The sequence below is a fragment of the Bombus flavifrons genome, unplaced genomic scaffold, assembly GCF_040668555.2.
Source record: "Bombus flavifrons isolate JBK064 unplaced genomic scaffold, iyBomFlav1_principal scaffold0032, whole genome shotgun sequence".
In the NCBI taxonomy this organism is placed as follows: Eukaryota; Metazoa; Arthropoda; class Insecta; order Hymenoptera; family Apidae; genus Bombus; species Bombus flavifrons.
In genome coordinates this window covers 331309-348268 of record NW_027184777.1, presented here as the reverse complement: position 1 = coordinate 348268, position 16960 = coordinate 331309, and the positions used below count along the sequence as shown (strand labels likewise).

The 16960-nt window shown below is 37.4% G+C and overlaps 1 protein-coding gene across 1 annotated transcript; it reads left to right on the top strand.

Annotated features, from left to right (window-relative positions):
- Window positions 1–5518: 5518 nt before the first annotated feature.
- On the top strand, window positions 5519–9281 carry LOC138189392 (nucleolar protein 58-like). Its single transcript, XM_069131449.1, has 4 exons — window positions 5519–5730; window positions 5788–5909; window positions 8815–9034; window positions 9092–9281. The coding sequence occupies exons 1-4, from the start codon at window positions 5519–5521 to the stop codon at window positions 9279–9281; spliced, it is 744 nt and encodes a 247-aa protein (XP_068987550.1).
- The last annotated feature ends 7679 nt before the right edge of the window (window positions 9282–16960 follow it).

The window sequence follows — 16960 nt, the reverse complement described above, 5'->3', positions numbered from 1 at the left end:
GATTTCGATAATAAAATAAAACAATATAAATCATTAATTCACTCACTACAAATTGATGGTACTGATTTAAATCAATGAATGTAGAGTTGCTTCCTATCAATGGTACAACTGTTATAAATTAAGAGCACAATTACTTTGAATTAATGGGAGAATATGGTTATAAATTATTGGTATAGTTGTTAAGAATTAATGGAGGAATTGTTTTAGATTAATGGCTTAAATATTATAAATTAATGGCTTAGATGATATAAATTAATAGTTTAAATATTGTAAATTAGTGGCTTAGGTGTTGTAAATTAATAGCTTAAGTGTTATAATTTAATGGCTTAGATGATATAAATTAATAGTTTAAATGTTATAAATTAATGGCTAAATGTATAAAATAACAGTTTAAATGTTGTAAATTAATGGCTTGAATGTTATAAATTAACAGCTTAAATGTTATAAATTAATAGCTTGAATGTTATAAATTAATAGTATAAATGTTATAAATTAATAGTTTAGACATTATAAATTAATTCCTTAAATGTTATAAATTAATGGCTTCAATGTTAGAAATTAATAGCTTAAGTGTTGTAAATTAATGGTTTAGACGTTATAAATTACTAGTTACAATGTTATTATTTGGTATTTTTTCTTTATTTACCTTATATTTAAATTCTTCTTCGATGTTCACTCTCCGTAATTTCAGGCACAAAAGAGCTCGCGCGCGACTTCCGTGTTCCTTATATAACTTAACAAGACGTCGATTTGTTAATCAAACGGTAACGATTTTTTGACATAGCAGGAGACGGTTTTTCCATTGTAACAAAATCAAATTGAACGATTTCTTAATTTTTATCGTAAATTGGCATCTTTTACGATTTAATACGAAATCCATTTTTATCATTTTAATAGTTTCTACAAACTAAGACTATATTCACACCTACATGATACTAGTTTTCGACTACCGATTAGTTTGGACAAAAAGGGAAAAGAGCCTAAGTGCAGTCGATGACGTTACTGTGAAATAAGTTAAGCTATTAAATAATCAGACAGATAAAATTCATATTAAGCGTTATATTATATTATCGATATTCGTTCATTTACTCGTGCTAATTAAAAAATAAAACGTTCTTTTTTCTTGAGTAACACCTACATCACTGTTTGCGATATTTAAGATTCTTATTTAATGCTTATTTAGAAGTCAGGTACCTTTTTAATTCTTCACAAGTTAAACGATTAAATTTACTCGTTATAGTTGTAACATAAATTGCCTTTATTTCTTCAATACCGCCTGCATCGCTGTACGTGATACAGTTATTAATTATGTAGCAAATAATATGATCTAATTGGTTGTAATCGCGGTTACGTATTTCTTCGTTAAATCTATCGATGTATTGGGCTATTAGCGCGAAACTTACTGATTCCTCGAGGAATGGTTTGATTCTTATAAATTAATGTTTTAAATGTGCCAATTAATGTTTCAATTGTTATAAATTAATAGTTTAATCGTTGTTAATTATTTGCTTAAATGTTATAAATAAATAGCTTAAGTGTTATAAATTAATAGTTTGAATGTTAGGAATTATTGGTATAAATGTAAAAATTAATAGCTTAAATGTTATGAATTTGTGACTTATTGTTGTAAATTCATGACGTAAATATTGTAAATTAATGGCTTAAATGTTATAAATTAATAGTGCAGTCCAGTGTAGATCATCCAAAATGATCTTAGGGGCTTTTGGTGATCCAAACTGGACTGTTGCGTAGTTCTTGGCTTGGTATCGTTTTCCAAAGATTAATCGACTGATTAATTTTTGGAAAACGATGCCAATTACCAGGTCTCACCACGAGGAGGTGACTACGCACGAGACCCGCCCATGGGTTATTTAACACTACACATCGATCTCGACATTCAACCTATTGGCAGAATGTCCAGTTTTGACACTACTTGACCATGGGCCTGCGTAAAGAAATAGTTGTTTCGTAGTCTAACTGCGAAACACATATCTCCAACGCAGCGCTAACATGAATCTTTACAAACGTAGAACAAGGCATACGTAACGCATCATCTATCTCCCACACAACGATTACATCGATCAGTACAAATATACAATAATCCGCATCCCTACTGGCAACATTCGGTATCAAAGACACATTTATCTAACTTGGAACGAAAAGAAGAAGATGAAGCTACTGACACTGTCCCGAAACGGACGAGATCGCGATCTCTCGAAAGAACTAACAAACCTACGCGACGTACCCCCGTACACGAGATAACCCCGAGGTTCAACGGAAAGCCCAAGAATTGGCCGTAACTCGATTCCTGTTTCGCCGTTCGAAACTTACACGAGTCGCGGTCGATGGCGCCGACAGATGATGCCAGTGATCCACTAGTAATTCAGCCGTGGATCCAGCACATAGGCCAGCAACTTGACACACTCCAACTGAACAAGTGGAACCCGGGGAGGGACCGCTGAACAGGATTACGAAGGCAAGAGGCCCCAACTGAACAGTGGGGTCCACTCACAGGGAGGGACCGCTGAACAGGATTACCAAGGCACGAGGCCCCAACTGAACAGTGGGGTCCACTCACGGGCAGGGACCGCTGAACAGGATTACGAAGGCAATACCTCAACTGAACAGTGGGGTCCACTCCCGCGGGGCCGAACAGGATTACGGAGGACGTGAAATTGGTGGTCTCTGATCGAGTACCCAAGTACCAATCGGACAGGACTGCAGATCCACGAGTGAATCCCCAACAGATTAGCAAGCATCACCGGCACGACGACAACTCCCGTGATCCGATGCAAACGTTGAGCAGTCACCAAGACAGAGCTGTCCTTGGGCGACTTACGAATCCGAAGAGTTGTCTAGAGCACATTGACCCGCACGCACCCGAAATACACGCGAGCGAGTACGCCACGCGACAGTTTGAAAGAACTGAGTGATCGCGAACCGATATATCGTGGGAACAATTTTTCCAGTATGGTAAGCGAGGGGATCAAGAGAGACGAGATCTTTATTTGTCGTTCCAAGATAGATAAGTATCTTTGTACAGAATGAGCTTACAATGTACATAACATAGGTATCTATCTTATGATTAATTAAAGCTAATACGCTCGCATCCCACGGTGTCCTGCGATGTCCCACGATGTCCCACGTTGCCCCCGCGGGGGGGTATTAGTCCAGTTTAGATCACCAAAACTATTTTGGGTGATCAAGACCAGACTATATTCAAGTAGTTTTTAGCTTGATATCGTTTTCGAATAATAATACTAATATTCGAAATAGTACTTGGTGTATTATTATTTGGAAAACGATACCAATGACCGGGACCCACCACGAGGAGGTAACTACGCTCGGGTCCCATTTACATATGAGCTTTTACGCATTGAAAGCAGAGATGTAAAATTATTTTATAATAAAGCGACATTGTAGCGGCGGCATTGTTTTGTCCGGAGTTTATTTGTTTTTAAATTACTTGTAATCTAACGGTTTTGGTACTCCGAGGCAAAACAACAACACTATTTGAAATGTCCTATGACTCATGTGCAGCTACAGATAAGATGTCGTTGCCTTCGGTTAAACTACACTTGCTTCCTTGATTCCATGAATATGGTGTTGTTTCCTTGGTTTTTAGCAGACATGGAAAATTACATCTTAAAATTACACTCTGCGTTACCACTGCTTTTTGTTAGGGAAGTGATACATTTACACTGTACATGAGAGTGTGTGTGTAAGGGTCAGAGGGCGTCCAGGTCTGAGTTGAGACAAAACACAGCAGTCGTTAAGAAGCATCTGGAAGAGTCGGTTGACAACAAGCGTGCGTGCGAGTAGGATTACGAGGTCTTCAGAGTATAAGATATGTGTATAGCTGTTGTGTGTGAAATAAAGTCAGTTATTTGTATTTCCAAATCCTCTGATTTCCTTAACATGGTAGCAGAGCGTGGTTTATAGTTTTGCAAGTTATTGAGTGCGTGGCTTTTCAATCTTGCGAGTTAGTTCGAGTGAGTTTCAATAAGGGAAGAAACGTTCAAAGAAAGAAGAGAAAAGTTATACTTCGAGCACGTGGGAACGCTTGAGTAAGATATAAGGAATCAATTAAAATGGAGAGATCGGAAATCATGATACCTATATTCGATGGTGAGGATTATGGATTGTGGAAGCAAAGAATCACAATGTTTTTCAGGTATAAGGAATGTGATATTGTTATAACAAGAATGAAGAACAAAAGAGACAATGAAGACTGGGACAAAAAGGATTTGAAAGCAATAAATATAATTTATAGTGCAATATCGAATAGACAATTGGAGTATGTTAGGGAAGAAAAAACGGCGTATGAAATAGTAAAAAAGTTCGATGAAATGTACTTGAAAGAGTCGACGGCACTACAGATCGTGTGCAGAAGGAGATTGGAAAAGATAAGACTGGATAACTACGGTGATTCAGCATCGTTTTTCAGAGATTTCGAAAATTAACAAATGAATTAAAAAGTGCGGGCGCACAAGTGAGTGAGAGGGAAAAACTAAATTACATGCTGAATACGTTACCCGAAGAATACAGCTACATAGCGGACATAATAGATGCATTGAAAGAAGAAAATCAAACGGTAGCGTATGTGAAAAATAAAATTGAAATGGCGGAGAAGAGAAATAAGTCCAATCGTGGAGAAATGCAAACCAATGCCTTTTCTGCAAAAAAGGAAGGATGCTTCAGATGTGGAAGATTAGGACACTTTGCGAGAGAGTGTCAAAATGGCGTACAAGCGGGAAGCAGTAACAGCTATTGGCATGGGCCAACACGAGGTCGCAGCAGAGGACAAGGAAACAAAGGAAATACGAGCAGGGGACGTGGAAACTTCCATCGTCAATCAACAACCGGCACGAGCGAGCATGGCAACTCAGGGGCAGGCACATGGATAGCAACGGCGCACGCAGCACACAACAGCGAGACGAATGAGATAAGTGAGAAGGAAATAATGTGGCTATTAGATAGCGGTTGTACCGATCACATAATTAATGATATAAATTATTTTGATAAATCTATCGACCTAAAAGAACCGGTAAATATATATTTAGGCGATAATAGTCCGATAAAAGCGACAAAAGTTGGGAATGTTATAAGTTATTTTGAAGCATTTGGAAAGCGAACTAAAATAAATATGAGAAAAGTTTTTTATGTGAAAGAAATGTCCGCAAATTTGATCAGTTTAGGTAAACTAACAGATAATAAGAATATGGTTATTACAAAAGGAAATATTGCGAAAATAATAGATGTAAACAATAGACTTACGGCTGTAGCGTTCAAAGAGAATGGGACATATAGAATAAAAGGTATATTGAAAGGGAAGGAACACTTAGTAAACAGTGCCAAATGTAGTGGTATGAGTAAAAGAGAAAGAGAAAGAGATAGGAAACGTGAAAGAGATAGGGACCGTGACAGGGAAAGAGAAAGAGAAAGAGATAGGGAACGTGAGAGGGATAGGGCAGATTATGTCACACATATAAAACAACATATTAAAGTAGGTGAAAAAATGGTACCAGATGGATTACCACCAGACAATAAAACCAAACTTGATTTGGATTCTGACGAAGATGAAGAAGAAGAACAATATTCAGATGGAGATGATGATTACGAGCCACCAACATATATTGTGAAAAAGCTTCCAAAACCACTTAAGCCATCAGAGCGCGAAGAGGAACAAGAAAGATCAGAAAAGGAAAACAGCAGTGTGATTCACACAAAGTATTGTAAAGTAGATATCCCTTGTACATTTGAGGAGGCGATTTGTTGTGAAAATAGTGAAGATGGTAAGAATGAAGAAAATTATAAGAAGAGCAAAAAGAATAGAAAATTGGAGAAGGACAATGACGAAGATAGAAGCAGGGAAGGTGAAGTATCTGCGAGGAACAAGGGCGAAAAATGTAACAAAAGTAGAACGAAGCGAGGAAAAGAAAGAGATAAACAAAAAAATAGGACATTGTAAATAAAAGAGAAAAGAGAGCGATGTTGCAAAGAATATGATATGTAGAATGAATGAATAGAGTTTGTAAATTATCGAGAGCGATTTATGGGTTAAAAGAAAGTCCGAGAGATTGGTATGAGTGTTTTGTTAGGTATGTGACGAGATTAGGTTTTAAGAAGAATAATGTAGAATTGTGCTTATATACTCATGGAGAGGGAGAAAATGTTGTTTATTTGCTAATATATGTAAACGATTTGTTAATCTGTAGTAAAATAAAAAAAAGGGTTATTAACAGATAAATTTAAAATGAAAAGATCTAGGCGAAGTGGAAGAATATCTTGGAAAGTTATAGTGCGAATTATCTGAGTAGATAGAAGATTGTTGTAGCGAGACACATTTTAAATATGCTTTGCGAATACTGAAATATTTGCACCGGACAAGAGATTTAAGGTTGCATAATAAAAGGAGCGAAAAGTGTGAAACGATAGATTGTTATGTGGACGCCGATTGGGCAGGAGATCATATAGATAGGAAATCGACTTCTGGGTATGTAATTAGATTGTATGGAAATGTAATTGGATGGAAGTCTAAAAAACAAAGGTGTGTGACAAAAGCGTCAACGTATGCAGAGTATGTAGCTCTATCGGAAGCGGTGAGCGAAGTAATGGCTATCAGAGAATTAATGAAAATCTTCGATGTAAATCTAGACGATAACCCTGTAAAAATTTATGAGGATAACTCTGGAGTAATGAGTATAGCAAAATACGGAACTTTTACAAAAAATTCGAAACACATTGAAGTTCATTACCACTACGTTCACGAGTACGTAAAGGAAAATAAGATAAACATAATAAAAGTAAGTACAGAAGAAAACACTGCGGATATTTTTACGAAGGCACTGTGTAGAGAGAAATTTGAAAGGTTTAGGTCATGGATGAATGTAAAATAAGAGAAATGTAAATAAAGCGATAAATGTTAAATATTTTGTTAATTCGACAAGTATGTAAATAAAATTAAGTGTACAGTATAAATGTAAGGAGGCGTGTTAGGAAAGTGATACATTTACACTGTACATGAGAGTGTGTGTGTAAGGGTCAGAGGGCGTCCAGGTCTGAGTTGAGACAAAACAGCAGTCGTTAAGAAGCATCTGGAAGAGTCGGTTGGCGACAAGCGTGCGTGCAAGACGTTCTTCAGAGTGTAACATAGATGTATAGCTGTTGTGTGAAATAAAGTCAGTTATTTGTATTTCCAAATCCTCTGATTTCCTTAACATGGTAGCAGAGCGTGGTTTATAGTTTTGCAAGATATTTAGTGCGTGTCTTTTCAATCTTGCGAGTTAGTTCGAGTGAGTTTCAATAAGGGAAGAAACGTTCAAAGAAAGAAGAGAAAAGATATACTTCGAGCACGTGGGAACGCTTGAGTAAGATATAAGGAATCAATTAAAATGGAGAGATCGGAAATCATGATACCTATATTCGATGGTGAGGATTATGGAATGTGGAAGCAAAGAATTACGATGTTTCTCAAGTATAAGGAATGTGATATTGTTATAACAAGAATGAAGAACGAAAGAGACAATGAAAACTGGGACAAAAAGGATTTGAAAGCAATAAATATAATTTATAGTGCAATATCGAATAGACAATTGGAGTATGTTAGGGAAGAAAAAACGGCGTATGAAATAGTAAAAAAGTTCGATGAAATGTACTTGAAAGAGTCGACGGCACTACAGATCGTGTGCAGAAGGAGATTGGAAAAGATAAGACTGGATAACTACGGTGATTCAGCATCGTTTTTCAGAGATTTCGAAAAATTAACAAATGAATTAAAAAGTGTGGGCGCACAAGTGAGTGAGAGGGAAAAACTAAATTACATGCTGAATACGTTATCCGAAAAATACAGCTACATAGCGGACATAATAGATGCATTGAAAGAAGAGGATCAAACGGTAGCGTATGTGAAAAATAAAATAGAAATAGCAGAGAAGAAAAATAAATCCAATCGAGGAGAAAGGCAAACCAACGCCTTTTCTGCAAAAAAGGAAGGATGCTTCAGATGTGGAAGATTAGGACACTTTGCGAGAGAGTGTCAAAATGGCGTCCAAGCGGGAAGCAGTAACGGCTATTGGCATGGGCCAACACGTGGTCGAAACAGAGGAAGAGGGTACAAAGGCAATACGAGCAGGGGACGTGGAAACTTTCATCGTCAATCAACAACCGGCACGGGCGAGCATGGAAACTCAAGAGCAGGCACATGGATAGCAACGGCGCACGCAGCACACAACAGCGAGACGAATGAGATAAGTGAGAAGGAAATAATGTGGCTATTAGATAGCGGTTGTACCGATCACATAATTAATGATATAAATTATTTTGATAAATCTATCGACCTAAAAGAACCGGTAAATATATATTTAGGCGATAATAGTCCGATAAAAGCGACAAAAGTTGGGAATGTTATAAGTTATTTTGAAGCATTTGGAAAGCGAACTAAAATAAATATGAGAAAAGTTTTTTATGTGAAAGAAATGTCCGCAAATTTGATCAGTTTAGGTAAACTAACAGATAATAAGAATATGGTTATTACAAAAGGAAATATTGCGAAAATAATAGATGTAAACAATAGACTTACGGCTGTAGCGTTCAAAGAGAATGGGACATATAGAATAAAAGGTATATTGAAAGGGAAGGAACACTTAGTAAACAGTGCCAAATGTAGTGGTATGAGTAAAAGAGAAAGAGAAAGAGATAGGAAACGTGAAAGAGATAGGGACCGTGACAGGGAAAGAGAAAGAGAAAGAGATAGGGAACGTGAGAGGGATAGGGCAGATTATGTCACACATATAAAACAACATATTAAAGTAGGTGAAAAAATGGTACCAGATGGATTACCACCAGACAATAAAACCAAACTTGATTTGGATTCTGACGAAGATGAAGAAGAAGAACAATATTCAGATGGAGATGATGATTACGAGCCACCAACATATATTGTGAAAAAGCTTCCAAAACCACTTAAGCCATCAGAGCGCGAAGAGGAACAAGAAAGATCAGAAAAGGAAAACAGCAGTGTGATTCACACAAAGTATTGTAAAGTAGATATCCCTTGTACATTTGAGGAGGCGATTTGTTGTGAAAATAGTGAAGATGGTAAGAATGAAGAAAATTATAAGAAGAGCAAAAAGAATAGAAAATTGGAGAAGGACAATGACGAAGATAGAAGCAGGGAAGGTGAAGTATCTGCGAGGAACAAGGGCGAAAAATGTAACAAAAGTAGAACGAAGCGAGGAAAAGAAAGAGATAAACAAAAAAAAATAGGACATTGTAAATAAAAGAGAAAAGAGAGCGATGTTGCAAAGAATATGATATGTAGAATGAATGAATAGAGTTTGTAAATTATCGAGAGCGATTTATGGGTTAAAAGAAAGTCCGAGGGATTGGTATGAGTGTTTTGATAGGTATGTGACGAGATTAGGTTTTAAGAAGAACAATATAGAGCTGTGCCTATATACTTATGGAGAGGGAGAAAATGTTGTTTATTTGTTAATATACGTAGACGATTTGCTGATTTGTAGTAAAAACAAAGGGAAGATACAAAGTGTAAAAAAATTATTAACTGATAAATTTGAAATGAAAGATTTAGGTGAAGTAAAAGAATATCTTGGAATAAATATAGACTATGATTATTTAAAAAAGGAAATGAGATTAAGCCAAAAGAAATACATAGAATCATTAGCAAACAAATATAAATTACATAATAGCAAATTGTACTGTACACCTATGGAGACCAACTTAAAAATTGAAAAAGCTGATATAAATAGAGAGGACATTGGATACAAGAATTTAATTGGCGCATTGCTGTATATTAGTGTAAATACCAGACCCGATATAAGTTATAGTGTGAATTATCTGAGTAGATTTCAAGATTGTTGTAACGAGACACATTTTAAATATGCCCTGCGAATATTGAAATATTTGTACCGGACTAGAGATTTAGGGCTACATTATAAAAGGAATGAAAAGTGCGAAACGATAGACTGTTATGTGGACGCCGATTGGGCAGGAGATCATATAGATAGGAAATCGACTTCTGGGTATGTAATTAGATTGTATGGAAATGTAATTGGATGGAAGTCTAAAAAACAAAGGTTTGTGACAAAAGCCTCAACGTATGCAGAGTATGTAGCTCTATCGGAAGCGGTGAGCGAAGTAATGGCAATCAGAGAATTAATGAAAATCTTCGATGTAAATCTAGACGATAAGCCTGTAAAAATTTATGAGGATAACTCTGGAGTAATGAGTATAGCAAAATACGGAACTTTTACAAAAAATTCGAAACACATTGAAGTTCATTACCACTACGTTCACGAGTACGTAAAGGAAAGTAAAAGTAAGTACAGAAGAAAACACTGCGGATATTTTTACGAAGGCACTGTGTAGAGAGAAATTTGAAAGGTTTAGGTCATGGATGAATGTAAAATAAGAGAAATGTAAATAAAGCGATAAATGTTAAATATTTTGTTAATTCGACAAGTATGTAAATAAAATTAAGTGTACAGTATAAATGTAAGGAGGCGTGTTAGGGAAGTGATACATTTACACTGTACATGAGAGTGTGTGTGTAAGGGTCAGAGGGCGTCCAGGTCTGAGTTGAGACAAAACACAGCAGTCGTTAAGAAGCATCTGGAAGAGTCGGTTGACAACAAGCGTGCGTGCGAGTAGGATTACGAGGTCTTCAGAGTATAAGATATGTGTATAGCTGTTGTGTGTGAAATAAAGTCAGTTATTTGTATTTCCAAATCCTCTGATTTCCTTAACACTTTTATACAAAGTAGTGAAATGAGAAATTAAGTACTGTATTTAAAATTAAAAAATAATGCTATATAGAAATAAAATAGCACTCCAGGGACCTGAAAGATTTCGTTAATAAAATAAAACAATATAAATCATTAATTCACTCACTACAAATTGATGGTACTGATTTAAATCAATGAATGTAGAGTTGCTTCCTATTAATGGTACAACTGTTATAAATTAAGAGCACAATTACTTTGAATTAATGGGAGAATATGGTTATAAATTATTGGTATAGTTGTTAAGAATTAATGGAGGAATTGTTTTAGATTAATGGCTTAAATATTATAAATTAATGGCTTAGATGATATAAATTAATAGTTTAAATATTGTAAATTAGTGGCTTAGGTGTTGTAAATTAATAGCTTAAGTGTTATAATTTAATGGCTTAGATGATATAAATTAATAGTTTAAATGTTATAAATTAATGGCTAAATGTATAAAATAACAGTTTAAATGTTGTAAATTAATGGCTTGAATGTTATAAATTAACAGCTTAAATGTTATAAATTAATAGCTTGAATGTTATAAATTAATAGTATAAATGTTATAAATTAATAGTTTAGACATTATAAATTAATTCCTTAAATGTTATAAATTAATGGCTTCAATGTTAGAAATTAATAGCTTAAGTGTTGTAAATTAATGGTTTAGACGTTATAAATTACTAGTTACAATGTTATTATTTGGTATTTTTTCTTTATTTACCTTATATTTAAATTCTTCTTCGATGTTCACTCTCCGTAATTTCAGGCACAAAAGAGCTCGCGCGCGACTTCCGTGTTCCTTATATAACTTAACAAGACGTCGATTTGTTAATCAAACGGTAACGATTTTTTGACATAGCAGGAGACGGTTTTTCCATTGTAACAAAATCAAATTGAACGATTTCTTAATTTTTATCGTAAATTGGCATCTTTTACGATTTAATACGATATCCATTTTTATCATTGTAATAGTTTCTACAAACTAAGACTACATTCACACCTCCTTGATACTAGTTTTCGACTATCGATTAGTTTGAACAAAAAGGGAAAAGAGCCTGTATTTTCGGCCTATCGCGGGGAGACGCGCTTGCGAGAGTGCGCGTCAACGGGAGTCGTAAATTCCCGTTACGATTGCATGAATCGACACCGCGGATAGATCGATCCCCTTATTTCGGCTAGGATAATAGGGGTGGTTGAATAAGTATAACACTGTGATTAACAGAGCTATAACTTTATATATTTTCAACACTTTTACACTGATATGCAGTAACGTAGACGATATGCTAAGATATGACGTAGTCAAGGAACGAGTAAGAGAGGCAACCGAAGTAGCCTCGTAATCGACAGGATGAATGTTGTAGAAAAACTGTAGGTCGTTCTCGTAGGATTACAGAAGAAAGCTCGGTGTGGGTGTTCCCTTTTTATGAAGGACGTGGATTCGTTGTTCACACTTTTCGTGAGTAGGGTGAGGGCACGATCTATGATGTCCATTGGTTTAAGTCAATGTTAAAGAATGACTAGAGGGGATGAAGCCTCCTACCAATGTTGCTAGTTGATGTCTTGTTTAACGGAAAACCTGGATTTCCCGGTGATTAAACATTCGTCTTTTACTAAGTCACTACCAGCTTTCTCCGGGTTTCCTAATAGCGTGTAGTAAATCCAAGGGCCTTTCTAAACTGGCTATAAACAAAAAGCATCTCTAGGATATGGAGCTTATTCCGTAAATTGACGACATATGTCAAAACAATAGCATTAAAAGCTGTCATTTTACGGGTTCCTTGGATTTGTTGAGGGTCGAAGGACGGTGCGTAGACCGTCGGCGGTCAAGCAGCGCCGGATAGCGTGCAGAAGTCTTGCGCGACGTTACAGAGCCTAAGGGCAGTCGATGACGTTACTGTGAAATAAATTAAGCTATTAAATAATCAGACAGATAAAATTCATATTAAGCGTTATATTATATTATCGGTATTTGTTCATTTACTCGTGCTAATTAAAAAATAAAATGTTCTTTTTTCTTGAATAACACCTACATCTCTGTTTGAAATATTTAAAATTCTTGCTGGATGCTTACTTAAAAGTCTGGTTCTTTATTAATTCCTTTCAAGTTGAACGAGTAAATTTACTCGTTATAGTAACAACATAAAATGGCTTTTTTCTTCAATATCGCCTGCATCGATGTACGTGATACAGTTATTAATTATGTAGCGAATAATATGTACTAATTGGCTGTAATCGCGGTTAGGTACTTCTTCGTTAGATCTATCAAAGGATCTATTAGACTATATGCGAGAGACTTATTGATTCCTCGTAGAAATATCAAATTCTATGAAAATTAAATGATTTTATTCAATTAGTATTCGACAATGTCTGTCATTGTATTTTCGACCAGTCGCGGGGAGACGCGTTCGCCTGATATCACGTCAACGGGTGTCGTAAATACCCGCTACGATTATAATAATCGACACCACGAGTTGATCGATCCTCTGATTTCTGTTAAGACAATAGGGGTGATTGTTTTGATATAACACTGCATTAACAGGATGTAAAAGATATGTCGGAGATGAAAGGACATCGGAGCCTTCCTTTTGGAACTTCGGGAAAATCCCTTAACACCGTAATCTAGATTCTATCATAGGCGTAATTAAACAATTGTCGTCTTTCGATCCGATTGTATTTGTTTGAGATTTGTGATAATAAGCTTGGGCTCGAGGCGACAGCAAGTCGTCGAACGTAGCCGCGGTCACGGGATGAACGCTTTGTCTAACAAAGGTATGGAGTAATTCTATAGCTCTCCTTAAAAGAAATATTTGTGGCGGCACGCGACAGTAAACATTCCAATGGTTTCTCTCCCGTGGCTCGCCACACGCAGACCCTATTCTTCGAGTAAGATGATTGCCAGATGTCGATGCGTCTCCGCAGTACATGTTCGGCTAGCCTGAGGGCCTGTCATAAATCTTAAGATTTAGTTAACTAAAGTCCTTCAGACAGACAAAGAATCTTTGTCCCAGCTACGGGAAGATAGGAAAGACTTATTATATTTTCCAACGAACGGCGTCTCCCACTAGTAACTTTCCTTCGAGGGCGGCTAGCATCTTTTTCTAACCATCGATATGGAGATTGACCAATTAGCAGCAACGCCAATTTCCCTCACCTTCTGAACGAAGGCTATTCTCCATGAATCCAATGATTTCGTGTCCTTAGACACACCCCATCATAGTTTACCTTTGCAGCATCATCGCGACGGAAAGTCATTCTCTCGTGAGGTCGTATTAGCGAGTTACTTAGCGTCTGTACGTTCGGTGGATATTCCACGTTAACAACTAAAACAACCAAAGGCTGCGAGCAACTGGGTAGAAATCTTGCCAATAGTTCTATTAGGCATACGAACAGCTATTAAAGAGGACCTGAACGTGACGGCAGCCGAAATGGTTTATGGCACCGGCATACAATTGCCGGCAGAATTCTTTTTACCGACTAAGCAACAGGCCAACTCGGAATGCGCAACTCGCCTAAAAGACCGAATAGAAAAGATCAGGCCTCACCCGATTACGCAACACGACGAAAAGAGAACCTTCGTGTTCCGTGATCTCGAAACATCGCCTTACGTATTTTTGCGCCACGACGCCATCGGAGACCCCTTACAACCACCCTACTACGGACTGTATAAGGTTATAGAGCGAGGAAAAAAGACCTTTACGATTAAAATAAACAACAAAAACGTAATAGTGTCCATAAACCGATTGAATCCCGCATTTTTACTAGACGATAACATTGAACACCATAGCACCGAAAAGCGTAATGTAACAACATCGCCTGGTGTCCGAAACGAACAAAGCGAAGGGGACTCAAGAGTTCATCACACTACACGCGCAGGCAGGAAAGTTCGCTTTCCCGATCGTTTCCAGGCAGGCCTTAGATAAGCTAACATTTAGATCTACCTGCGACATAGATATAAGGAAAAACGTTATCACTGGTAAGGGGGTACTGTGGCGGCACGGGTCACGGAACTTTCCGACGGCTCCGGATACAAAGCGCTACGCTGTCAAAGCGCGACACCGACGTGCCCAACGTGGGATCGATATCTTCACGCTCTTTTCGCCGAATTCTCGGAAGAGCATACACGTGCCAGCCGCGGCGGCACATCTAATGAACACACGCTAGTGGGGGATATCGATGGGCAACGAAGGGAAGAGTCTGTTCGATCCGGAACAAAAGGACAAGCAGTCTGTCTCGAGCCGTTAAATAATAATGTCCTCAGTGCCATTGCGTAGCAAACGCGTCGATTGAACTCTCGGTGTCAATTGTTAGTAGTTAACAGTTAATAGTTATTTGTTGACTCTTCTGTTAAATTGTTTCTTAATAAACTGTTGTTCGTTAAACATCTGAATATTCCTTATGCACCTATCACGACATACCACCTCATACTTAACGCCATCGCTACAGACTGGCGCTGATGGCAAAACTACGTAACATTATTTACAGCGCATGAAGCAAACCATGTACACATCTCTGAACTTTTGAACAGTTTCTTCCACTTTCTCCTATGAATGTCTTTATGCGATATACAGGTTGCATTGAAATCAATCAACGTTATTAAAGTCGTAGATTTGGCGAAGTTAATTAAATATTTTCAATTCTTTTTTAAACTTATATGTCGGGTTTACATTGGAAATAGGGTTAGGGGCGTGAAACGAATCTTCGTTTGGATTACACATTGTCGATAAGCAATAGAGAAGAGATTGACTAGTGCAGATACGATTATCATAGAATTGGACAAGTAACCGTGGTAATTAGATACTCGAGAAACTAGTGACAATGATCCTAGGTTCAATAACGAATCCGCGGTCGACGGGATGATGGATGAACGTGCTCGCAAAATCTAAGTCAGACTCTTTGTTAAAACGTGGAATATCCACCGAGCGTACAGACGCTAAGTAAGTCGCTAATACGATCTCACGAGAGAATGACTTTTCGTCGCGATGATGCTGCAGAGGAAAACTATAATGGGGTGTGTCTAAGGACACGAGGTCATCGGATTCGTCGAGGATAGTCTTCGTTCAGAAAGTAAGGGAAATTGACGTTGCTGCTAATTGGTCAATCTCCAAATTGGTGATTAGAAAAAGATGCTAGCCGCCCTCCAGGGAAAGTTGCTCGTGGGAGACGTCGTTCGTTGAAAAATAGGTCTCCTCTATCTTCTCGTAGTTGGGACAAAGACTGTTTGTTTGAAGGACTTTAGTTAGCTAAATCTTAAGATTTATAACGGGCCCTCAGGCTAGCTGAAAGTGTACTGCGGAGAAGCATCGACATCTGGCAGTCATCTTTTAAGGAGAGCTATAGAATTACTTTATACCTTTGTTAGGCAAAGCGTTCATCCCGTGACCGTGGCTACGTTCGGCGACTGGCTATCGCCTCGAGCCCAAGCTCATTATCACAAATCTTGAACAAATACAATCGGATCGAAAGACGACAATTGTTTAATTACGCCTATGATAGAATCTAGATTACGGTGTTAAGGGATTTTCCCGGGGTTCCAAAGGGAAGGCTCCGATGTCCTTTCATCTCCGACACGGCCATCCTGACTATCACACGTCCTCGTGTGTAACTAAAATATTGCAATTTTTTCTTTTTTTTTTTTTTTAACATTAGACTCGACGTAACTGATATTATTTACCATTCAATTAAACGTTCCAAATAAGACGAGGGTCCATTTCGACAACGAGATTTTGTTCAGAGGTTTGACAAGCAAGGAAATGAAGGAGAACTAAAATTAGTGGCGTTATAATTTGTATTCAAAGTGCTAGTTGCATTCTGTGAGTTATCAGTCAGATCGTAACGACACGACAGATCATTTTTGATTTCGTACACGGGTGAATCTCAGTTTGTTGGATGTGTTACTACGTTGGGCGTATTACGAAGGCGCAGAGTGTCCCACTTTACGTATTACGAAGGCGCAGAGTACCACACTGGGTGCACGACCACAACGTGGTATTAATGATCCTCTGAGGTCCGTGAACTTGCATCGTTATTATCACCGTCGTTGTCATCATCGTAGACGTCTAACTCAGCAGGAACGCTGCTGTCTGGCATCTTCCTCAGTCTGTCATGTCTGCCCTTATATGATCTTTTGCCGTCTAAGGTTTCTAAGGTGTACCTATCTCCTTCCAAAATCT

What these genes read in the sequence shown, in the direction of transcription:
- LOC138189392 (XM_069131449.1), top strand. Translation starts at nt 5,519, where the DNA reads ATGGTACCAGATGGATTACCACCAGACAATAAAACCAAACTTGATTTG. An exon ending in AGCAGTGTGATTCACACAAA is followed by an intron (nt 5,731 to 5,787) that starts GTATTGTAAAGT and finishes TTGTGAAAATAG; the next exon opens with TGAAGATGGTAAGAATGAAG. An exon ending in AGCAGTGTGATTCACACAAA is followed by an intron (nt 9,035 to 9,091) that starts GTATTGTAAAGT and finishes TTGTGAAAATAG; the next exon opens with TGAAGATGGTAAGAATGAAG.